Genomic DNA, 25,771 nt, shown 5'->3' with positions numbered 1-25,771 from the left:
CCCGTATACGCTGCATATCTTTCGGTGGGCCTCCGCAGCTCGCTTGCCTTTCTTGAAGTAATAAAGCAAAATGTGCCGAAAATGCACCTTATTCTCCGACATGTTCACAGGTCTATAGCACAAACAAAACTAATGCCAATGAAACCAAATTTGACAGATGAAAAGAGCGGACTGTCACCTTTCCAAAACATATTTGGATTGCCCGATTAGGCAACCAGAACCGGAGATATTCGGAAAAAATTTGCACTACTAACAAAAAGCGAACGAATATATGGATCCACCCAATATATACGACCGTGAGTATTTTGGGGAAAGACGTTATTGTAGTAATTGATCTTGGTAGCGATTTGCACTTGATACGTGCCAGTTGCTATGTGCAATTAAAAGCTCTGAAGCTTCGTAAGAAATAATCAAATTTGACGGTGCAGGCTCATCGAATCAAAGCACGTTGGGAAGGTTTCCGACGGATGTAGTCGTTGACGATATAACTCTAACATTATCCTTTGATATAGTTCCAGACTACTTTATTGGTCATCACGACTTGTTGATAGGAGGCGAACTATCAGAACTAGCGGAGATTCATATCTGTAAAGCAAACTTGACAAAAATAAACGATTCAGTCGTCGAAACACAGGATCCATGCTGGGCAGAAGTAATGTGCATTAACGTACAACACGACAAAGAGAAAAGATCAGAAGTTCTTACGGAACACATAAAAGAAGAAACTTTCAACTATCTGCGAACGCAGATACGAGAATTGGTAGAAGAATATCATCTCAAAAAATCGAAGGGTAGTGGCGTGAAGATGCATCTTGTCCTGAAAGATGAAGTACCCGTGCACTTCGGAGATTGTCGATAGGCCAACGAGAGGTGGTGAATCGGATTATCAGTAATTGGATACAACGAGGGATTATTCAACCAAACATCTCAGAGCCCGATAGTTCTAGTAGAAAAAAGAACGGAGAACCAAGATTATATGTCAACTACAGATAACTAAATAAGAGGATTGTGAGGGATCATTTTCCACTCCCAATCATAGAAGATTAGCTAGACAAACTATCTGCAGCGAAAATATATTGCACTCTGGATCTCAAAGATGGATTTTTCCATGAACAAATAGAAGAAGACAGCATCAAATATACGTCCTTCATAGTTCCAGATGACCAATATGAATTTTTGGTGGTACCTTTCGGATTATATTATATAATTCGCCAGCCATTTTTTAATGATGTATCAAAGCAATATTCCGCGAACTTACGGCGAAGGACGTGATAATGATCTATTTGGATGATCTCATCATTCCGGCCAAAGACGAGACCGAGTGTCTAAAGAGGTTGAAACAAGTTTTACTCACGGCTAGCCAATTTGGATTACGGATTAATTGGAAGAAGAGCAGCTTACTTGTCCGACAGGTAGAATATTTTGGACGCGTAGTGGAAAACGGCACAGTGAAATCATCAAATAAAAAAGTCCAAGCGGTGACTCGGTTCCCCGAGCGAACAACAACAAAAGCAGACTAAAACTTTCTAAGATTAGCGAGGTACTTTTGCAAGTTCTTTTTACACTACGCCCTGATAGAACGATCGTTATCACAACTGTTAAAAAACAAAGTTAAGTTCAAATTTGAAATAGAACAGAAACAAGCATTCGAGCAGTTGAAGAACGCACTCGTAAGCAATCCAGTACTGAAGACCTTTAAACAAAACGCTGAAACTGAACTTCACACGGATGCGTCCCGGTACAGCCTTGGAGCCATCCTGTTGCAAAAGAACGATGAAGACAATCTTCTTCACCTGATATACTATGCCAGTTGGAAAACTACGGAAGCAGAAGAATGTTATACGAGTTACGAGCTTGAAGTGCTCGCAGTAATTAAGTCGCTACGGAAGTTTAGAGTATACTTTCTAGATCCCTTTTCGCATAGTTACAAACTGTAAGGCTTTCATACATACAATGTCGAAAAGGGACGCATGTTTACGGGTGGCTCGTTGGGCTTTGGAAATCGAAGAATTTTATTATAAAGTAGAACATCGACCAGGAATCTCGATGCGTCATGCCGACGCACTAAGTCAAAATCCCGTGGAATGCTTCGCTTTAGACAAAGAACACAGGATGCACTAGCTACACAAATCGGACGACCTGGAGATTCAAGAGATCTTGGAATCTATGAAGCAGCAACGTAACCAGGACTTTGTTATTGACGAATGGAGTATTATATAAGGAGCATCTTGGAAATTTATTACTAGCGATTCCAAAAGCCATGCAGCAAGAGATAATACTTTAGGCATATGAACGAGGCCATTTCGAATGGAGAAATATCGAATATCAATTACTGCAAGAATTTTAGTTTCCTCAAATGAGACACAAAGTACAAGTTATAAACAATTGCGTGCATTGTTTGCTGACCGAGAAGAAAAGCGGTAAGGCTGAAGGGTTACTACAACCACTGGATAAGTACCATATCACTGGAGACTTATCATATACATCATCTAGGGCTGATCCCATCGACTAAAAAGGATTATGCATACATCTTAGCCGTAGTGGATGCATTTACGAAATTCACATGGCTCTATCGTACAAAGACGACGCGATGACTGAAGAGGTGATGAATCAGAAGAAGGCGGCCATTTTCGATAACCCAAGACGTATTATATCCAATCGAGGAACAGCTTTTACCTCGAATGGATTCCGAGAATACTGTAGAAGAGAAAAAATCGAACACGTGTTGATTACAACGGGCGTACCACAAGTGGAACGTGTCAACCACACTATCATTTTATTGTTAACGAAGTTATCTCTTCCAAAATCAGCAGAGTGGTATAAACGTGGATAAGATTCAACAGTACATAAATTCATCTTTCAATCGAAGCATTGGAACTACGCCATGTTAGTTACTCATTGGGCGAAAGATGTGCCTCAGAGAAAATCTCGAGCTGCGCGGTACTATCCAGAAAGAAAATGTGACACTTTTTCAAGAAGAAAGAATTGCGTTACGGAACAAGGCAAAAGAGAACATATCCAAGATACAGGAGAAAAATCAAAGCATTTCCTATAATCGGAAGTGCAAGCCAGCGAAAAGATATAAAGTTGGAGACGTCGTGGCAATACAAAGGACTCAATTCGACCTAGGTCTCAAACTACAAAATTTATGGAACCCTACAAAATCACGATTGTTTTGAGAAACGACCTTTTTCTCGTCGAAAAATTGAGCGATTCCGAAGGTCCAAGCCGGACAAGTACATCCAATCATCATTTGAAACTTTGGCCTCAACATCGCAGACTAGTATCAGACATCGATCTGCCAATGGAAGAGAGCAGCCAAGAAAATGTCGGTATCGACGACAATGCCGAATTCAGGATGGCTGAGTGTGGAAATGCAGGATCATCTTGATTCTGTCGATATCGATTCTTATATCGATCGATCCGTGCATCAATCGGTGCATCGATGGTATGCTGAGAGCAATGCTTGTGGCGCGTAAGTAGCATTAGGAGACACAAAGGTATAAAGAACGGACGACGAGTGATTCTTTCGTGCGTGAGTCCAACGACTCGAATTCGTGTATGCGATCTTATATATTTAAGATATTATACTAAGATTAAAATTTTAAAATGTCCTTAATCCTAATAAATAAGCGCCTAAAAATGTCTTAAACACTTGAGGACTATCAAATAAGCGCGTCTCATTACTTCCTACATACATCCACAGGACATCCAAATTTGAAATCCTAAAATGATTGTAATTGGGATCTATTTTTTTAATTTTTCTAATTCTAGGTTTGCTGCTAGATGGTGTTATTTCTCTTAAAATTTAGTCATAATCTCTATATGTCCAAGTTTATGTAAGCTCAGACATGTCATAATTATTTGTACTGAGTTTTCGTATGTACTTAGTGCGAGGTATGATTGTATTATACTTTTTATGTACCAACGAAGTTACTGAATATAATATTTTGTAAAATATTATATTCAATCTTGCAAATTGAGCATATTTTATTCGAGATATTCTGCGATAGTCCTTAGGATGTCTTTAAGACATCTGGAGGCCTATGCTACTCGTATATGTGAAATAATAGAATTAATTGTCCCAAAGATTACGGACATCTTTAAGACTTCAGATTTGGATGTATGTAGAACATAATAAAGCGCTCATTTGATAATCCACAGCGCATCCTCAGAATGACCCTAGACTATAACTGAATATCCTAAAAATATCCCGTTTAATTGGCGAGATATTTCTGTGCTATTAGAGAAGAAAAATTATGACGAGCGTCAAATATGTTTTAAATATGTTTCTAATTTATATATTTTTCTTTCAAAATTACAGATTCCGATTACTGCACTTTGGTAAAAGAAATTCCACCATATAATGAAGGTCGACGATTGCTTGATCTTATGGACATGGCAGTCTTCGATTTTTTAACAGGCAACATGGATCGCCATCATTATGAGACATTTAGAATTTTTGGAAACGATAGTTTTACATTACATTTGGATCATGGAAGAGGTTTTGGAAAACCTTTTCATGATGAAATGTCTATTTTAGCACCTCTTTTACAATGCTGTATTATCAGACGAACTACTTTAAGTACTTTACTCCGGTAAGTAAAATCTTTTATTATTTTTTAAATAACCCTGGCAAAAATTTGTGTAGTTTTAACTGAACGTCCAATCAGTTATCTAGTATTACTGATTTCTTTTTGTAATATCAAAATATTGCGTACAACTGAGCAATATTAGTTAAACAACAAAAAATCCAAAAAAACCAGAGCGAGTGTGAGTCAGCGTAATTAATACGCAATATGTAATCTTAAATCTTTATTTTAAAAAAAACCATAGTACATTTCGACTCACTTTGTAGCCATCCTCAGCAATAACAAAATTCGAAATATAACTCCTTTTATGTTCAAGGAAAAATTAACATCAGATTTACAGATTTGATGTTGTAAAATTCCAAAACATAAAAGGAATTTATCTCAATTGGATTAAAAAATCATGCTTAAACGATTAAAACATGACATTCTCTAATGGTAATACATTTTAATCGTTTAAGCGATTTTTTTATCCAATATTGAGACGAATTCCTTTTATGTTTTCTGATTTTACAACGTCAAATCTGTAATTCTGATGGTGATTTTTTCTTGGATATGAAAGGAGTTATATTTTGAATTTTGTTATTGCTCTCATTCGCTCTGATTTTTTTTGGATTAGTAGTATATATGGGCAGCCATGGGGCGTCAAAATAAACCCCCTCCACGTCTCCCTCCAGCGCCCTAGACGAGTCAGTCTGGAGAAAGGGCGCGCTCTGATTGGTCGAGGAGTGAAGGATGGGGTAATTAAATATTGTATTCTGATTGGTTCGCCCTATTGGTACTTGCCAAAAATTTGATTGGTTCGTTCCATACCTACCCATAAGATTGGAGAAGGCCTCAGACAAAATGGAGAGTAAAATCTGAAAAATGATGAGTGGGGATTGGGATTGCAGCATTCTTTTGTCACGAGGGCAGAGTATGAACAGCGGGAGGTGAATAGTCAAATTTATGACGGTCACTTTTTGTTGTCGCGGCGCAACATCTCCGTCGTGTAGGCGTTTTAGTGAATGTTATTTATGTATGAGAAAGGAGATTATACGAAAATTTGCGGGTCTAGAGAGAGTCTTGATTTTGTTCGGAAGAGTTTGGGGGAGGTAAAACATGAACGAACATGTTCAACTGTTGCGGCGCGTCGTCTCCGGTGTGACGACTCACTCGTTCGAGCGAGAGTATGATTTCTATGATGTATGGCAAGGATTTTATGAATTGTACTTCTTGTACTTTATATAAAAGTTTATATATATAACACGGAAATAAGTAGAGAAAATAGTTGATTATTGGAAGGTACGAGTAATTAAGAAACGAGAGTTATGTTATACAAAAATGTATTTATTGATACAAATTTTTTTTTTCAAAGAAGAAGAAATACATAGTTTGCATGAGAATAAATTAAAAGTTTTAGTAAAATTAAACCAAAGATTCTCGCTTCGAGAGAATTATTTGAAAAATTTTATTATATCTTAACAAAGTTTCAATAATAATAATTCCAAAAATATTATATTGAAATACATATCAAGAAAAGCTAAGTCGTTAATTTGTGAACGTACATTACGTTCTATATCTTCATAATTACCACGCAACGTTAATTTTATAATTTCCTGATTAATAAAACATGCAGGTAATTTCAGTTCGATTTCTTGAATTAAATATAAAGCACACTTATTAACATTATCGGATAAAAATTCTAATTGTTTTAAACGCGCACTTTACAATGCCTCGCAATCCGAGGAAGATAGGTTTTTGCATTACAATTGCCGCTACGTAAATTCTTCGTTTCTTCGCCGGTGGAGTTAAATTGAGCGCATCCTCTTCTTTTCGAAAATTTCCGTTGGAATTTTCCTCTTCTTCTTTATACGCTAGCAATATTGATTTTGACCCGTAAGATGTGGTAAAGCTGATGGTGATATTTTTTATAATAACAAAGTTAGGTTTCACTCTATTATCGCTGCTTAAATACTCGTTCATGAGTTTCATGTGATCTTGAAACTGTTGCCAGCAGTTGATGTCAAAATAAATTCCATCTGCATTATGTCCGCTCAATTTTACAACAGGTTTGAAGATTCCTTCGAGCGTTCTGTGCAATCCTACGTGAAACGTCTTCGTGAGAATTGTTAAGGCCATACGTTGTTGCTAACAACATATGAAATCGAGTGTGTCTTCTCTCGTCGATGTCGTTACGTAACTTGTAAGAATCAGGGATGGAGTACATGCCCATGTCCGAATTATTAGTATTTTTTGGACTGGCCATTGTCCTTAGGTCGTAGTAATGCCACATTCAGTAAACCAGGATGGCGAACAAAAACACAAGAAGCACAGTACTTGTTTGCTTGCGAAGTCAAAGCTGTGAATGACGAGAATGAAACGGATTTTCGTTAACACCGTCATCACCATCCTCTCCGACGCTACGTAATAAAATTATTCTGCGCGCACATATGAAAGAAATAAAAAACATAAAGTTTCTCTAAATTTTTCTTAAAAATTTAAAATAATCTTTACCCCGTAGAAGTCAGGAGAGGGGGTGGGAACAAGATAAAACGAGAACGAACAGGAATGAACAAGTGCGAAACAAAAGGTTTTACGATTTCTCTCCTGGTTTTCTATGATACGACGGGGAAGGAAGGAATTTGATCAGGTGAAAAGAGAAAATTTTTCGCTATAAAGAAAAAAAGAATTGGGGGGGTTTAGGTCGCGGGTAGTTTCTAACGAATAAGATTTAGTATATCAATAACTCACGAGTTTCTTTTAAAAAGATAAGAAGAAATTTATGAAACGTCTTCGCTTTAAAATAAATTTACAATTGATTTTATTACTTTTTAGAAAATTCATTAATTTAAAGTGACCGAGATACGGCACAAAAATGTTGAACTGAATTGGGGTAATGTAGGAAATTTATTCGTCTTCCTCTTTTCTAAAACTTTTGTGTATACTCTCGTGGCAAAAAATAACGTGTAGTATACGGAAATTTATAGGATACAAAAATTAAATATTAATTATATTGATAAACGTGAAAAAAGTTTTAAACGAAGGGAGTTATGTTCAAATGTTCGCCATGATTTTTCCTCATGACGAGACCCTGAAGAAGAGAAAACAACCAAAAACTAAGTGATATTGTCGGTCAAGCGAGATATAGAAATTTCTATTAAAATTGAATTTTTTGTTGAAAGGTTTAATGTTTATTAGTCGTAGACTAATATTGTGTGAGAATCCTCTTAAGTAAGAAGATACAAAAAGCAGAAGGAAAAATTAAAACGTGAGATTCGCCGTAACAATAAAAATTGTACAGTGAGGTAAAACTTTTCTGGGTAATAATGAAAACGAGAGCTAAAGGTTTTATTAGGGTAAATGCGAATGTCGATGCTTTTCGAGATAATTTGCACGGGTCAAAAACGGTGTTAGATCGGGTATAGGGATGGTTATAACTTAAAAGTTTTTGTCGTCTCCCCGCTTCTCTAAATTTTACGAGAAAATCATTTCTAGTAAAGGAGGCAGTCGATTACCAAAATCGTCAAAAATCTATTGACCAATAAAGGGACTAGGAACTTTTAGCGAATTTTTTCGTGGGAGAGGAATTTTTATGAATATCGCTACGGGACATAAATAGCACGCCCTGATCGAGTTAAAGTTTAGTCCTACGTTCAAACTCCGAAGTGAATTTTACATTGACTATTTGTGCGCTTTTAATTTAAAAAATGGAACTTCGCGAGTTACTAGGAAAATTTTTCATCGTTGCTAGCAACTTAAATAAAAAATTAGTTGCTGGCGATTATCTGACAAAGTTATCAGATAACGATGAAAAAAGTTATTCCGTTTTCGGGAATTTTGTTGGCGAGTGCTCCAGTACACTAGTGTGCGTTATGAACAAACTGGGACATTGCGGTGGTGACGAGAGACTAAAAAATATAATCGCACGTCATCTCGAAATACGCGAGTGCTTTGGTCACGAGGAGGATGTCACATAGCTGACTTCAAGCGACGCACTGGACTAAGAGGTAAGCAGTAATAATTTCTAAAACAAAATCTAATATATATTAAAAATAAAAACTAACCTTATAATTAAATTATAATATTTATTTCATAGAAGCCAGCAGTATTGTAGAATGTGCGATACCACATCGCTGGATCGTAGGACGACTCAGTTTAAGGAGACGTCGCCCCGCGAGAGAAGAAGAGGAGGGAGTAAAAATTTTGGAGAAATAAATATTAACTAAACGATTATAGAAATCTCGAATGTTAAAATATTTTATTTTTTTCTAGGAAGAGCACGAATCGAAGCGGAAAATAATGTTCCGCCTTCGCGTGACGTTTCTGTCATTGTAATCGATAGGTATTTCACAAATAACCGAGAAATCTAGTTCGCATAATATAGATTTAATGCGATAAAGAATAAATCAATTTTGTTTTAAATGATGATGATGATGATGATGATAATAATGATGATGACGATAACATCAACAATGATGGGAATGACGGTGTGAGTCCAGCTGATTCCAGAGCACTGGTCTCACCAGGTTCCACAATTTCCATAACGTGTAAGTTTTTTAAAAAAATAAATTAGATAAATATAGAGTTAGTTATATACAGAGTTCAAAAATAATAATAATAATAATTTATTATTATTTTTATTATTTTTTAGCGCACGAAATCGAAGAGGAATTAATACAGGAAGAAGAATCTGAAGAGGAGGAGGAAGAGGAAGAAAAAGACGACAATGAGAATAATACTGACGACGCAGACGACGCAGACGACGACGACGACGACGCAGACGACGACGACGACGACGACGACGACGCAAGTGATAATGCTGCGGATAATGAGGAGTCCAACGAGAATGTAAAGAATAGCAACGACGATTACAACAGCGATGATGGAGAGGAGGAGGAAATAATTGAGGAAGAAATAAACAGCAGCAGCAGCAGCAGCAGCAACAACAACATGCGCATCATCATCATCATCATCATCACGAGAAAAATGATCAGGATCGTCATCGCTGACAGGAGGAGGTTAGAGATAATTTCGTTTTTATAGAGTTAAGAGCGGAAAACTCGCGTCGATTTAGGAATTTTGCGTTACTAGGGAGAAAGGCAACTTTCGCGATACATCCGCCACCCGAGGGTACTGATATCGTTCGTTGGATAGAAAACGCGTTCTATGAAAGTAGGACGAATGCGCTACATTAGTGCAAACCGAACGATTACGTAGGATTACCGTTCAAGTCGGCGGATCTAGCGCGCGGTTTGGCGGGTCTATCGTTTCGTCCAGTACGCGACTTAACTCACGAAGACATATCGCAACTTGTGAGTTCGTTGGCGCAAAGTGCTGGAGGATTCGATATTGCAGAAAATTTTACCGTGCGCGTTTTCAAAGTCTCGGTACCAGCAGGTCGCGAGCGTCAATCTAATTGATTGACTCGCGAAGACGTAGCCAAACGCTTGATTTTACAAATAAAAAACACAGACAATTTGTGTTTTCCCGTCGCTCGTAGTGGCACGCGTACATCAAGAGCGTGGGCAACTGCGTACGGGGGAATTGCAAGAAAAATGGGAATCCGTGAAATACCAGCGTTCTTCGTTACAGCGTAAGCTGGTTGAAAGAATTAAGAACGAAATCCGCTGGTATCACGATTCCCGAGGAAGGCTGTGGTATTTGCGAAATCGAGCAATTCCAACGGATTCTCGCTTCCGAAAATATTGCAATTATGATATATAATTTTAGTACTTTCAGTCGAGGCGAGAATCCGATGTATGACGGCTGCTCGTTACTTTCCTCCCTAGGTTGCGAACCCTCGTGTTGTTTAAACATAATGTACTCGTATTACGAGGATTCGCTATATTATAACCCTATATTAAATTTAAAAGCCGCCGCCGGTTCTCGCGGAGGATATTGCGTAGCGTGCAACGTGGGCTTTCGTAACGACAGAGGGCATCGATGCACAAAAAAATGCTCACGTTGCTACGCCATCCCGTCTTGCGAGCGCCCCGACGTTGAGATGATTAAGTGCGGTTTGCGTCTTCTTCGGGCGTCCGTGTTTCGATCGTCATCGAGCGCAGGGATCGTATAATCAATCCCTCGCAAGCGTTTACGAATTCATTAAAATTTGCAACGGTTGCGGGCGATTGATTAATTCAAAATCGCGACACGATTGCGACGTAATTTATTACAAAACGTGTCGTTCATTACAGTCTTCGAATCATTTGTGTTACATGAGGCCTCTTTGTCGTAAAGCCACAGTAGAAAACCCTGGAGAGGGTACAAGTATTATGGCATAGCGAGAAGAAAATCCGCAAACAAATACGAATAACGTCGAAGACACGGACGAGCGTGTTAAAAGAGATCGCGTGGCATTCGTGTTATGATTTCGAAACGCGACAAGACGAAACGTTCGAAGGAACGAAGAACATAAGAATCCAACTCTCTGCGTCGCACAACAAATTTGCGAAGCGTGCGCGGGAGAAGCCATGTCATTGCGATGTCGTTGGTGCGCGAATTCGTATTTAGTAGAGACCCCGCAAAAGAGTTTGTCGATTTCGCGACGCGATCATCTAAATATTTTTAAAAAATTATCTGTATCGCACATAATGCTAAAGCATTTGACGCTCAATTTATTTTAAAGTACATCGTTGAAAAGTCGGGAATAACGGAAGAACTCCAGATGATTTTGAACGGGGCGAAAATTATCGTTATGATTGGACGTACAAAATTTATCAATAGCTCAAATTATATACCTATGCGATTATCGGAGTTACCCAAGGCTTTCGGGCTGCAAGATACTCTGGATAAAGGTTTTTTTCCTCATTTATTTAATATGCTGAAAAAATCAAAATTATATTGGTCCAATACCTGACGCATGATACTCGTATTATTCTCCGAACAAATGAAATCCGAGGAACACGAGCATTTTATGGTTTGGCACGAGAAAATGTCGCGTTTGAATTTTGTTTTTGATTTTAAACAGGAAATATTAAAATATTGTCGGAATGACATAGATACTCTTCGACGTGCGTATATGGCGTTCAGAAAAATTTTTTTAGAACGCGGAGACGTGTGTCCGTTCGTAGAATGCACGACTATCGCTTCCACATGTATGAAAGTTTTTCGTAAAAACTTTTTACGCGAGGAAGAAATAGGAATTATTCCACCAGGCGGATATAGATATAAAGATAATCACTCGCACAAAGCCCTACAGTGGATGGAGCGTGAGCTCGGACATCCTATAATCTATGCAGGGCGAAGCCGCGAGTATCGAATTGCCGGTATACTCGGCGACGGATATTACGAAGTCGAATCAGCGAACGAGACGTCGCGTTACAATTTCACGGTGGTTTTTGGCACGGTTGTCCCAGCTGTTATCAAATCAATTGTGAAAGAAAACTTACGTCCGGGTCGCGAAAATACAATCGACGCTCGATATGAACTCTCGCAATAACATGGCGTCTTCGACAACGAGGAAATAGCGTGATAGAAAAATGGGAGTGCGAATTTTCACGAGAAAAGCGCGAGAATCGCGAGATGCGCGCTTTTCTCGAAAGCCATCCGATGCTGATCAACCCTCCTCTCGACTCTCGCGAGGCGTTCTTTGGTGGCCGTACGGAAAATATCGTAACTCGATACGAAGTTACGGATGCGAAAAAAATACGCTACGTGGACGTGTGTTCTCTGTATCCGTATGTATTGAAAACGGGTACTTTTCCGTTAGGCCAGCCAACGATTTATAACGGAGAACAGTGTTCGGAGCTGATTGGCGCAGTTCCGAATTTTAATTTCGATTCTATCGAAGGTATTATTCGGTGCACAGTACTTCCTCTACGCGATCTCTTTCACCCTGTACTCCTGTACCGCGTACAAGGTAAATTGTTGTTCGGGCTGTGTCGTAGTTGCTAAGAAACGTTCTCGCAGGCCGAGAGTACTCACAATCTCTCCGCCGATCGTGAATTTGTACGAGCGTGAGTATACCGCGAATTGCGCAAGGCCCTCGAAAAAGTTATCTCGTGACGAGCGTGAACGAAATATGGCAATTTAAATTCACGCGGTTCGATCCCCGTACGAGGCAGGGTGGTTTGTTTATCGAATATATCAACAGTTCTTTGAAATTAAAGCAGGAAGCTAGCGGATAGCTGAGCGAATGCCTGGATGACGAGAGTAAGGAACAGTACTTTCGGGAATACGAAAAAACCGAAGGTATTGTTCTCGATAAAAATAATATCGTCCGAAATCCAAGTTTACGTTCGGTCGCAAAGCTCTGCTTGAATTCTTTCTGGGGTAAATTCGGCCAACGAACCAATTTGCCTAATACAAAGATCATAAAAAAATACGACCATTAGGCAGCGTTGCTCACGAGTTCAGAGCATAAAATAACCAATATATTATCTGTCAAAGACGAGGTAATATATGTTTCGTGGCGACTACGCGAAGAGACGGTCGCTCCTTCTCCGCAAATCAACCCAGTAATCGCGGCATGGACGACGGCACAAGCGCGACTAATATTATATGAATATTTAGAGAAATTAGTAGTCGGGTTTTATATTGTGATACAGACTCGTGTATTTATGTAAACAGAGGCGAACCGAGCGAGTACGAGCCGCGTACGGGGAATTTTCTGGGCGATATGACGGACGAGCTCGAGAGTTACGGACGGGGCAGTTTATCGAGTCGTTCGTGTCCGGAGGTCCGAAATTCTATGTCGTTCGTACACCGGAAGGTCGCCGACACGAAATCTGTAAAGTTAAGGGAATAACGTTAAGTTATAAGAACTCTTGTATTATAATTTTAATAGTATTATATTAGGAGATTAATAATGGATAATTAGAGAGAAAGGCGCGATGAAGAAGAAGAAGAAACGGGCGGGATAGCAATAAATTTGCGTTTTAGCGCAATCCGTCGCACGGCGTTTCACGAAATCGTAACGCGAAACGAAACGAAGACATGTACCGGTATTGGTAAAACGTAAATTTATTAATAATCGTTATTCCCTCCTATATGGCTTCAGAAGAGAATAATGTCTTCTTCTTCTTTTTCTTTCTCTTATATTTTAAGCTCGCGAGTTTTCCGCCTATTCGCATAATATTTAAGCATTATGTAAGAAAAACATAAATTTAAGTTTTTTTATAAATAATAAATAGTATAAGTATCTCCCTTTTGCGAAAAAGCATTTTATTAAAATTTTATTGAATAATTAAATGTGAAAATATAAAAATACAAAAATATTCAATTGTAATATAAAAATGTATTATATTGTTCCTAAAATAATTGAATTTTATGTATAAGAGCTAGCAAAAATATAAACAACATAAAAAATTTAAAATTATATATGTTTCAATAATAACGATGTAAAAACTCTTAAATATAACATAAATAAACAAACAAATTAAACGGCGAAAGAAGAGTCATTAGGTTAAAAAACATTTAATTAGTTAAAAATATTAGGCGAAGATACATGAACAGATACGGAACGGCGCATATAAATGTATAAATGTATAAAAATGTATAAAAACCATAACAAGTTTTGGCTACGAGATTGAGCCCTCTTCAGATGTAAAATGTGATAAAATAAACAATAAATAAAAAATAATTCATGTCGCAATTATCATAAAACGTAAAGAAGTAAAATTCAGATGGATCTCAAAAATACGATTGAGCAATCAAGATGTCCATTATCAAAACCAGATCGCTAGACAAGACCGAAAAAGAACTTGTAAGAAAAAACAGACTTTAACAATTAGAAACGCCACAATCACGATAAAATCGCATACTTACCAGCAAACCTGAACAAATCAATATGATCCGCCACACATGCAAAAGTGAACCATGTGTAAACCGTAATACTCCGGCAAGACTGCACACACCGGAGCCGGACATGTCGGCGTCGCTCACGACGTGACCGCTCGCTTAAACGGGACACAACGCACTGAGAGAGGAGAGGAGACGGGCCGACAGAATCGAAAGTCATACTTTGTTTATGATCGGTAGATACGCTTTGTGGAGACTTTCGGTATCAGTTTGTAGATTCAGACTATTTTTTTGTTTTTTAATATGCAACATTTCCGAGATTAGCAACATGCCCGGCTCCGGTGTGTGCAGTCTTGCCGGAGTATTACGGTTTACACATGGTTCACTTTTGCATGTGCGGCGGATCATATTGATTTGTTCAGGTTTGCTGGTAAGTGTGCGATTTTATCGTGATTGCGGCGTTTCTAATTGTTAAAGTCTGTTTTTTCTTACAAGTTCTTTTTCGGTCTTGTCTAGCGATCTGGCTTTGATAATGGACATCTTGATTGCTCAATCGTATTTTTGAGATCCATCTGAATTTATTCTTTACGTTTTATGATAATTGCGACATGAATTTTTTTTATTTATTGTTTATTTTATCACATTTTACATCTGAAGAGGGCTCAATCTCGTAGTCGAAATGTTATTGCCTTGTTATGATTTTTATACATTTTTATACATTTATATGCTCCGTTTCGTATGTGTTCATGTATCTTCGCCTAATATTTTTAACTAATTAAATGTTTTTTAACCTAATGACTCTTCTTTCGCCGTTTAGTTTGTTTATTTATGTTATATATGTTTCCTTTTCTCCTTTCCTCTTTTTAAAGAAAAGTATCGAATAAAAAATATTTTTTACTTGAAGGAAAACAAGAAGTGATCTATTACATAATTCTAACCAACCTTTCCGATTTCTATGAAAGCTTTCCCTCGCAGCGACATCGCGGTAGTGCCATCAGTAAACTTATCAACGGCGATGCTGCGTACTCACTTAACGATAGAAATATACGCCGACCGCAAATCTCTTTGACTCGCTCGAAGATAAGCTGACGCGCGTCGCACCGCGGTGAGATCAGCATTTCGCCAGCCGCAGTGCTCTTCGCTGACAAGCTCACGCGAGGGTACGCTGGCGCGAGCACTCGCCAGCCGCGCGGAGGGAGGGATCAGCTTATCTTCTCCTAAAATTATTTTTTTTCGCGTTCTATAAATCAAGTGACGTTTTTCCTTTTTGCTTTTGAAATCGCGCACGGAGATCGTTTGCTCATTTCGTAAAATGGACGTGCGTTGGAAACATCCTTGGACATTAATTGTATGCAGACCGACTGGTTGCGGGAAGACGGTCTTTGTGAAGGCTTTTCTCCGGCATTTATCTCTCATGTCCGACGTGTGTTTCGAGAGAATTTTGTTTTATTATGCGGAATGGTAAGAAACCTATCGTCGATTACAATACGATACGCGTGTAAAAGAATTCGAAGAACAGCGCTGGGGATGCAGCAATACTAAACCGACGAAGAAGAAGAATATAATTGAATTTCGCGAGGGATTACGTCCGGAAGATTACTCGAACGATCCGCTTTCTCCGAAATTAGTGATAATCGACGATCTTATGAAAAAATCGTCATCGTGCGACGCGATCGTGGATCTTTTTACCAAAGGCAGTCATCATAAGAATCTCAGTGTTATTCTTATCTCGCAGAATCTATTCCACCAAGGGCGTGGACAGAGCACGACATCATTTAACGCGAATTACATCGTCGTTTTCAAAAATCCATGTGATTGCGCTCAAATTCGTCATTTAGCGCGTTAAGTCTATCCCGACGATCCGAAATTTCTAGAAGAGGCATACTACGACGCCACATCGAGGCCTGACGGGTATTTGTTGCTCGATCTGAAACAATCAACCCCGGACGAGTATCGATTTCGAACGTGTATTTTTCCCGAGGATACGTTTCATTACGTCTACGTGCCGCGTAGATCATTTTCCAGCAGATACGTATAAAAGTTGAGTACGAGTAATTGCGTGTGTCAGTCGTAGATTTTTCTCGCGATGAAGGTGGGTGACGTGAAATCGCACAGAGCGACGAAAATCGCCACACATTCGATCGGTAACAGAAACGCCTGTCTCCTCGCGGCGCTCTATCATTTAAACAAAATCAGCGCACAACCTTCTTGCGTAACGCTGACGAAAAACTAATTCGTTATCTGTGAATGTGTTTTTAATACACTCAAAGGTAATGTCTCGCTCAAACGGAGTGAAAAAAACCGGTTAACCAAATACAAAAAAGCTCTGCGTCGCGTCGTTGCAAAACGCGATAATTGAAAGGATAAAAGAAAGCTGTTGGTGCAGCGAGGCGGATTTTTATCTTATATTATCGATCTTATTATCACTAATTATCGAAGGAACGAAATAGTAGAGATAAAACGTTATGAAGAGATCTAAAAAAATGGTTTAATTTCGACGGAAAATCTGAAGAGAATACAACATCAGCTACGTCAGAATCGTTCGTTGACGGAGAGTCAAAAGAAATAGCAGTACCGCAAAATTCGGATAACACCTTGAGCACTAATAACACAACGCAAATCCCGGGAACTCATCTAACACGATTCGATGCGGAGATGAGTCGTATTCTCAATTCCAGATGGGTTCATGACGAAAGCGAGAGGTGGAAAATGTACAGAAAGGCATTATGGCGATACCTATGGTTTATCCGAAAAATGCGAAGGCAGAAAGACGTACGTAACGAAAACGAAAATGTAGACAACGCTACAGACCTTGCCTCCGATGATAACGAGACAACGAACGATGACGTTTTTCACGATCTCACGCAAACATCCGATATACTACTGCCATCACATTCCATTAGTAACACAAATATTATAGCGAAAAATTTCGAAATTTTGAGCGAGCATAATCATACGATGAAAAGCGTCGAGGAAAACGTACCGAAATCTTATCGCAAGCATGCACACTTACTGATGAAACATTTGCATCGAAAAGCTGTGCTTGATAAACTTAATTGGGACGAGTATGGAATCGTAACTATAGATGATAACTCGTGAAAGATTCGAATATCACTGACTTAATAAACGATGCAATGCGCGAGAGAAAAACTGTGAAAGTAGTGGGTAGAAATCAGTTTGCACGATTACTCCGTGTGTTGAACATACCTTCTGCAGTGGTGAGAAATAAAAGATTATTGTCCACGCACGGTGATGCTGTAAACATCGTAAAACATCGACCGCGTGCGAGTTCCACATCTGTTATATCGAAAGTTCCATGTCGATTGTATCGAGAGCCCGAGGAAGGAAAAAAACTTAAAAATTACGAACAAGAAACAGACGAGGAAAGCTCGCTGATTTTCTTTCTCGTACACGAAAAACTGGTACTCCTGTATCTTTGCAAACAGGGAAAAATCGGTTGCTCAGTTGAAAAAAATTGAGATAACGATGAAAAACTATACTACGATCCGTCGAACTGCGGGTTATTCGACGGTGGATAATCTAACTCGCGCCGTTAAACCGAATTTCTCACGGGGAGAAGTCGTACGCTGGCTCGAATCACAAGACGTATATACGTTGCACCGACCATTGCGCAGAAAATTTCCGCGATTGCATTACAACGTGACAAACATTGACGATGTGTGGGAGGCAGATTTGATCGAACTCCGAAATCTAAAAAGTTATAACAACGGTTATTCCTATCTGTTAGTAATTATCGATGTATTAAGCAAATACGTCTGGGTAGAACCGCTACGTGACAAAACGAGCAACAGCGTGATAAAAGCTTTTCAACGTGTACTAGCGAAAAGCGAAGGACGAGAACCCGTATACTTACAAACGGACAAGGGTAAAGAATTTGTCGTGCACCCAATGCAAAAATTTCTTAAAGAAAACGACATTCGTTTTTGAGTAACGCATAATCCTGACATTAAAGCCGCCATCGTCGAGCGCTTCAAGAACACTGAAGGAGCGAATGTGGCGTTATTTCACTCATAAAAATACGCGACGCTATGTCGATGTTCTACAGGACATTGTACGTGCTAACAATCACACGTGTCACTCGTCCACGAGAATGCAACCTGCGGTAGTAACGAGAGAAAACGCCCGTATCGCTCGTGAAAATATATCACGTCGTTGGAAAAACGACATATTAAAATTAATTAAAGATTAAATATCGCGTTGGAGATCTCGTTCGTATCAGTAGAGCGAAAGCAGCCTTCGAGAAAGATTACGAGGCTAAGTGGAGCGAGGAAATAAAGGGTGTCCTAAAATTAACGCAAGATTTGAATTTGCCGCCATTTGTGCAGTAAAGTGTTGGCAACCCAAAAAAAAAAACAATTTAACAGCTGACAGTTTAGGGTTAGTGAAAATGATCTTCGCACAGCGAAGAGAGTTCGTTGAATGGATTATTGAACATCAACAAATGGATGCTGATTTTTCGAGCAAAATCATCCTAAGCGATGAAGCACATTTTCACCTTGATGGCTTTGTTAATCGCCAAAATTGCCGCTTTTGGGATACGGAGAACCCACATGTGATTGTCGAAAAACAAATGCATCCACAACGTGTCACTGTTTGGTGTGGATTTTGGGCTGGAGGCATCATTGGACCATACTTTTTTGAAAATGAGGCTGGTCAAGCAGTGACTGTTACTGGTGCTCGATATCGCTACATGATAACACAGTTCTTTCTGCCGAAATTGGATGATATTGATGTGGCCAATATGTGGTTTCAACAAGACGGTGCCACATGCCATACAGCTCGTGAAACAATTCAGTTACTGCATGAGACGTTTCCAGGTCGTGTACTCTCTCGTTTAGGTGATCAGAATTGGCCCCCTAGATCGTGTGATTTAACACCATTAGATTTCTTTTTATGGGGTTATTTGAAATCACAGGTCTATGTCAACAAGCCCACAACCACCCGTGCATTAAAGGAGGAGATTCAACGCTGCATCAACGAAATTCAGCCACATTTATGCAAAATGGTCATGGAAAATTTCGACAAACGAGTGCGTATGTGCATGCAAAGCCGTGGAGGCCATTTGCCCGATGTGTTATTCCACAAATAACCCTATCCTATGTACTTTATGATTCAATAAAAAAATAACAATCAAAAGACTAAAAACTATGTTTTCTATTTAATTCAAATCTTGCGTTAATTTTGGGATACCCTTTATTTCAAATTTATCGTGTTCTCGATTGGTGAAACTCTCACGTGTACGAGCTGCGAGATTTAGCAAACAAAATCATAGACGGTATTTTTTATGAGCAAGAATTAGCTCGAGTTGAGAAAAACTTAGACGAAGAACAGTTTATCGTTGATCGCATGATAAAGACTAGGGGGCGAGGAGCTAATAAGCAAGTGATAGTTAGTTGGCGCGGTTATCCAAGTAAGTTTGATACCTGGATTCCGGCATCGAGTTTAATTTCTCTTCGTGATGGAGGAAGAACAATTTCTTCTGGTACTTCCGAGTAACAGCAGTATGCGCCATTTTCCGAATAATACAACGTCGTCCTTCATCACGGAATTACCTCACTCTATAGTGTTGCACCGAGAATGGCAGGTTGCGATAAATGAGATTCAATTTCCCTATACCTTTTTACACGTACGTCATAACGAAAATGTGATCAGATTCGTCGATGTTAAACTCGATGATGAGACGAATGGCCCGTTTACGGCAAAAGAAGCTTCATTTCCAAATGAAATTTACAACAATATCCATGAGCTTATTAAGGCAATTAATATCGCGTGTAAAGATGCCGAATCGCATTTTTATTTTGAACAGCAAAGAGCGTCTGGCAGCAAAGTCTATATAAGTATTAACTGCGACGAAAAATGCAAAATGCTACATCATATAAACTTTTCTGACAATCTTCTACGAATGCTAGGTTTCTCGGCAGCAATTTCCAGTAAACACCAATTTTATTCCAAGCGATACATAAACCTAATTCCAATGAGACAGAAGAGAAAACTTTTCTTACTCACGGAATTAATAAGAAGACGGGGCAACCACATACAGTCGGTTATTGGAGTGTCGAACCTTATAGTTTGTGGCGTGCTATCCCTCATAAAATATTGTATTATATTTGTATATTGCGATAATTGTGCGCCTTATATAACAGGTGATGTGCGTACTCCTTTTCTCAGAATAGTATTGATCGAGATACGCAGTCATAATTACGCATTTGGTGCAAATTTGGTGAAGCATTTCTCATTTCCAAATTATATCTCATTGCAACAAACAAATTTCAGAACGATCGAAATAGATATAAGAGATCATCTTGGAAATAAAATTCCATTCGAATTCGGTGAATGCTAACTATGACATTGCACTTTAAACATAAGCAATAACTTTCTTTCGTGTACGCGAGCGTGACGGTAGTCTATAGTTAACAACTTACAATGGAATATGGGGAGTATTTTGATGCGCGGGATACCGGTAGCAGAGGTGGAATTCCACCTGTTTTCGTTGGTTCATTCTATCAACGCGGGCATGGAATCGGAAGCTTTCTCGGAGGGTTATTTAGAAAAATACTATCTTTTCTAAATAAAGGTGCGCGTGCTGTCGGAAAAGAAGCTTTACGCTCTGGAATTAACGTGATAGAAGACGTCGAAAATAATAAAGGAAGCGGTCAAAAGTCGGCTCGCGGAATCGAGGGATAATCTGAAGAGAAAAGCCAAAGAAAAAATAAGCTCCCTGATGAGGGGATCTGGATATAAAATATCCACGAAATCCGCGGCGCTTCAGTTTCCACTCGGTGGTCAAGATAGATGTATCGCGCATCGTAAACGATGTCGAAAAGTCAAAAGAAAATCGAGAAGTACCACAGGGAAGAAGAGCAAAAAAGTGACGAAGAAGAAAAAGAAAATTCGTGTTGCAGGAAGAAAAACCAAAAAAACCATCCGCTAGGAAACATCGTGCCAAGAAACGCGACGATATTCTCTTAATTGAGATACAATTTCACAGGTGGAGGAAAGCATGTCCTTTCTTCATACCCATTCAAGCGAGTGTATAAAGAACGAACTCGATCTCTTCTCTCTGCCACCTACGCAAACCAGCATTGAGAGTTCGCAATGGATTTATTATAAACCCGTAACTTCGCTCGCAGACGACTCGCCCAAAGAATTCATACTCGGACATGGAGAAGACTATCTGGATCTCATTCACACTATGTTGAGCCTTCGCATACGCGTAGAAAGCGAGCGCGGGGAGAGCACATCGGTCGCACCCGACAGCGGGGCAAAAGTAGGCCCCGTAAATCATTTACTGCATTCCATGTTCAACCAAATCGACGTATATTTCAATCAAAAGTATATCAAGAAGTTATTAAATTATGCTTCACCCGCAAAAACCTCCCATCTAACCTCTTGCTTATGAGACGCGAATATCCCTGGTTGGGACGACACGTTAGACGCATCAAATCCAAATACAGCGCTCGAGAGACGTGCGTAATACATTCGAGGAAATCGCGCGCTAGATCTCATTGGTCACCTTCACTGCGACGTTTTTAATCAAGATAAATTTTTAATTAACGGAGTGGAGGTTAGAATGAGACTCGTACGTTCGAAAAATTCATTTTGTCTTATGGAGAGTAAAACGTTATCAAAAATACGCATTCTTGACGCCAGTCTACTCGTAAGAAGAGCAAAAATAAGCCCGGACGTGCTCCTCGCACACGCCAGAATGCTGAGTAAAACTACCGCTAAGTATCCCCTTACGAGGGTCGAAGTTAAAACATTTACGATACACGCCGGAGTCGTGGGGAAATCGATAGACGCAATACTCGGACAGCTACCGAAACGAATAATAGTCGGCTTTGTCGATAACAAGGCGTTTAACGGTGATAGAAAATTAAACCCGTTTAATTTCAAAAATTACAGAATAAATTTCTTTTCATGTACGCCGATGGCATGCAAATTACCAGTAGACCAATACAACCAAATTTTTCAAAAAACGAACCGCTCTACGTTGAAACTTGTCACACATTATTCTCGGGAACCGGCATTTACTTTCTGAACGAGAGTAATTCTATAAGTAGAGACGATTACGCCAACGGCTACACTCTTTCCGCTTTCGATCTTACTCCAGATCTATCCGCTAATTGTGCAGGACATTGGAATCTCATAAAACACGGAAACTTACGATTAGAAGTGAGATTCGAAAAAGCTCTTTCTATTAATTGTATCCTCTCTGCCGAGTTTGATAATGTTTTAGAAATTGACTCCTCGCGTCATTGTCGACTTTTCCGGTTAGCCTACGGCTTGCTTTCGCAAGAAAATTATTTTCCCCCCTACTATACATTTTTTTTCTCATCTAATCGGACGCAAGAATACGGAAAAGCTTCAGTCTTGTTCGCGATACCAACGTCAACGTTTCGTGACGTAAAAAGAATAGCGAAAATTCGAATATAATATCATAATGGATATAGTCATCGACATACAAGATTTTCGATGTCGAAGAAAACTTTATTCCGAAAGAAGTCGCGGTTCTAGCGATTAATGCAACGATCACCGGACACTGGATTATAACGTCACCCTGTCCATTTGAAGATTTACCCGTGAGAGCAAGATGAGAAAACAACTGACTTATACGAAATTATCATGGAATCGAATGGTTCGATGGAGACGTCAATCCAAAAAACTTTATGATACATCTGCGTGACATTACTAGCTACATCTATACAGGACAAGAGAAGGCGTTATCTGAGTAATCTACTTTCTAGAAACGTACTCGTATATAATCTGGAAGGAATTTCTCCGGCTTTCAAAAATCTACCAGACAACATTGCACGCATCACGGATTTCGAACCAGTGTCGAATCACATTGCGCCTTACAAATTGAAACGTTGGCTAACTATACGACATAGCAGCAATTCAAGTTACGATAGCCTTTCCTCAGAAAATTGGAGCGAGAGCGTCATCGAGAGCGAAAAAACCGACAGCGAGAATTCTTCAATTCAATTTAAAAAAATCAGGAACACGATATCGCCCGCAATATTGAAGCGTGGAGAAAAAATATCACGACGGAAAAGACAAAAGCGCGGACAAACAAGCGACACAGACAAGGAGAAAAAAGGTCTTTCGAAATTTGACTCGTGAACCGATAGAGATAAAGCTAACACTAGCGTCTCGCAAGCGTCGAGCATTTTAGGAAGCTCCACATTGCATACGCCGGCAAAAGAGGTATTGGGTCGTCCGGAAAATACACACGGACTTTCCGGACGACCCAATACATTTTGAATTTATGCAAACATTTCCTCTCTCACGCTCTCCGACGACGAAAAATGAATTCGCTGGAAATTTTAAACGCATTACATCATCTCAGTGTGTACGACATGCGGAGGTCTATCCTGCCGATCGACTACCCGATCGACTAGGGTGTGGACTAGGGAGGTCGACCGCTATTGTCGCTAACACAGACGATCATGATCGACCTGGCCAACACTAGGTCGCCTTCTACATCGATGAACACGGGACAGGAATATATTTCAATAGCTACGGCTTGCCGCCCTTGGATCCAAGATTCCTTTTACGACTTCGACGAAACTCCACTACGTATCGTTGGAATACGACAACGCTGCAAGGAATACTTTTTCAAACTTGCGGACAATACTGCTATGTATTTCTATATTATTTGTGTAATGGCTATAATCTTAATCAGTTTCTTGATCTGTTTACCTCTGATTGTAAGCGAAATGGTCGATTGATTGTACAGTTATTTCATAAAATTTTTCTTCATTGTAAACATAAATTCGTAAATTCTCATGCTGTATGCCGTCATGTTCAAACGTGTACTCTTTCAAAAAAATAAAATAACTATTTCATGTAATCTTATATCTTTGTTAAATAAACGTTTTTAAACTTGTAAATATTGCCTTGTTTCTTACTCCTGCCCCTTCACCCTCATTTACAATAGATACATTTCCCCCCCGTATTATAGACTCAGATAATGTACATTAAATACATAAAATATAGAAAGAATTTTTTTAAAGCAATGCTCGAAGACATCGCGCAGGTTGAACATGTTCGTTCCTGTTTTACCTCCCCCCAAATTCTTCCCAAACAAAAACAAGACTCTCTCTAGACCCACAAATTGTCAATTGTCGTATAAGATCTCCTTTCTCATACATAAATAACATTCACTGAAACACCTACACGTCGGAGACGTTGCGTCGCGACAACAAAAAGTGACCGTCATAAATTCGACCGCTATTCATCCCTCGCTGTTCATACTCTGCCCTCGTGACAAAAGAATGCTGCAGTCCCAATCTCCATTCACCATTTTTCAGACCTCCATTTTGTCTGAGGCCCTCTATCACCCACCCTCTCCAATCACCTTATGGGTAGGTATGGAGCGAACCAATCTTTGGCAAGTATAGGGCGAATCAATCAGAACACACCATTTAATTACTCTATTACACCCTCCCTTCACTCCTCGACCAATCAAAGCGCGCCCTTTCTCCAGACTGACCCGTCTAGGCCACGCCCACGGCGCCGGAGGAAGACGTGGAGGGGATTTGTTTTGACGCCCCATGGCTGCCCATATACTAGTTGGATTTTTTATTGTTGAATTTAAAAGAATCCGTAAAAAGATTACATTATTAATATTAGAACAATTTACTACGCAATATATCGGTCAATTCTTTACAAGAGATTTTTGCAATATTGTAATAAAAAAAGTAATTCCATTAAAAAAGTAAGTCCATTTTTTGATAAGTTATCAGTGCTCACGTGTAATACGAGGTCTGGCTATTAAATAACGAGACTGCGCGCGCAGAAGGCGTCCTAGAGGGGTAGGGAAACGAATGCAGCGTTGGATAGCTGGAAGTGTCTACTATTCCAGTACGAAAACACGTTTTTGTCGCAGTAGTAGTATTTTTTCTATAGAGATTAGAAACGAACTTGTTTTTTTCTCGTGCCGATAACAATGTGTGACGAAAAACACGAGCAACGGATCAATGTGAAATTTCTCGTTAAATTAAAAAAAACTCCGACTGAGTGCTATAAGTTGTTGAAAGAGGCCTATGGTGAGAATTCTCTATCTCGTGTGCGTGTTTTCGAATGGTATAAACGGTTTTCTGAAGGCCGAGAGAGCACCGAAGATGACCAACGTCCAGGTCGACCTGTCTCTGTTTCAACTCCGCAAACAGTGACCAAAATCAATGAAATTGTGCGCGGAGATCGTCGTATGAGCATTCGGACAGTTTTGGCAACACTGCGAGAGCGAGTTCGTAAGAAACGGCCGGAGTTGTGGAAAAACAAGTCGTGGATCTAACACCGGGACAACGCACCTGCCCATAACGCGCTGTCTGTGAAGCGTTATTTAGCCGTTAGAGGCACTCCAGTGCTCGAACACGCGCCGTACTCGCCTGATTTAGTACCCTGATGACTTTTCCTGTTTCCGAAGATCAAGTGCC

General features: G+C 39.4%; 1 protein-coding gene across 2 annotated transcripts in view; it reads left to right on the top strand.

Moving 5' to 3' along the window:
* Positions 1 to 25,771, top strand: part of LOC108749241 (extracellular serine/threonine protein CG31145) — a 168,223-nt gene that overhangs the window by 111,021 nt on the left and 31,431 nt on the right. For both annotated transcript variants that reach the window (XM_018487808.1, XM_018487807.1), the window contains exon 4: positions 4,325 to 4,598. In XM_018487808.1, the coding sequence (XP_018343310.1) occupies positions 4,325 to 4,598 (274 nt within the window). The remainder of the gene's footprint in view (positions 1 to 4,324; positions 4,599 to 25,771) is intronic.

Source organism: Trachymyrmex septentrionalis, unplaced genomic scaffold, assembly GCF_001594115.1.
Source record: "Trachymyrmex septentrionalis isolate Tsep2-gDNA-1 unplaced genomic scaffold, Tsep1.0 scaffold279, whole genome shotgun sequence".
In the NCBI taxonomy this organism is placed as follows: Eukaryota; Metazoa; Arthropoda; class Insecta; order Hymenoptera; family Formicidae; genus Trachymyrmex; species Trachymyrmex septentrionalis.
Note: the sequence above shows the minus strand (reverse complement) of the source record. Positions and strands in the feature narration are given on the sequence as shown.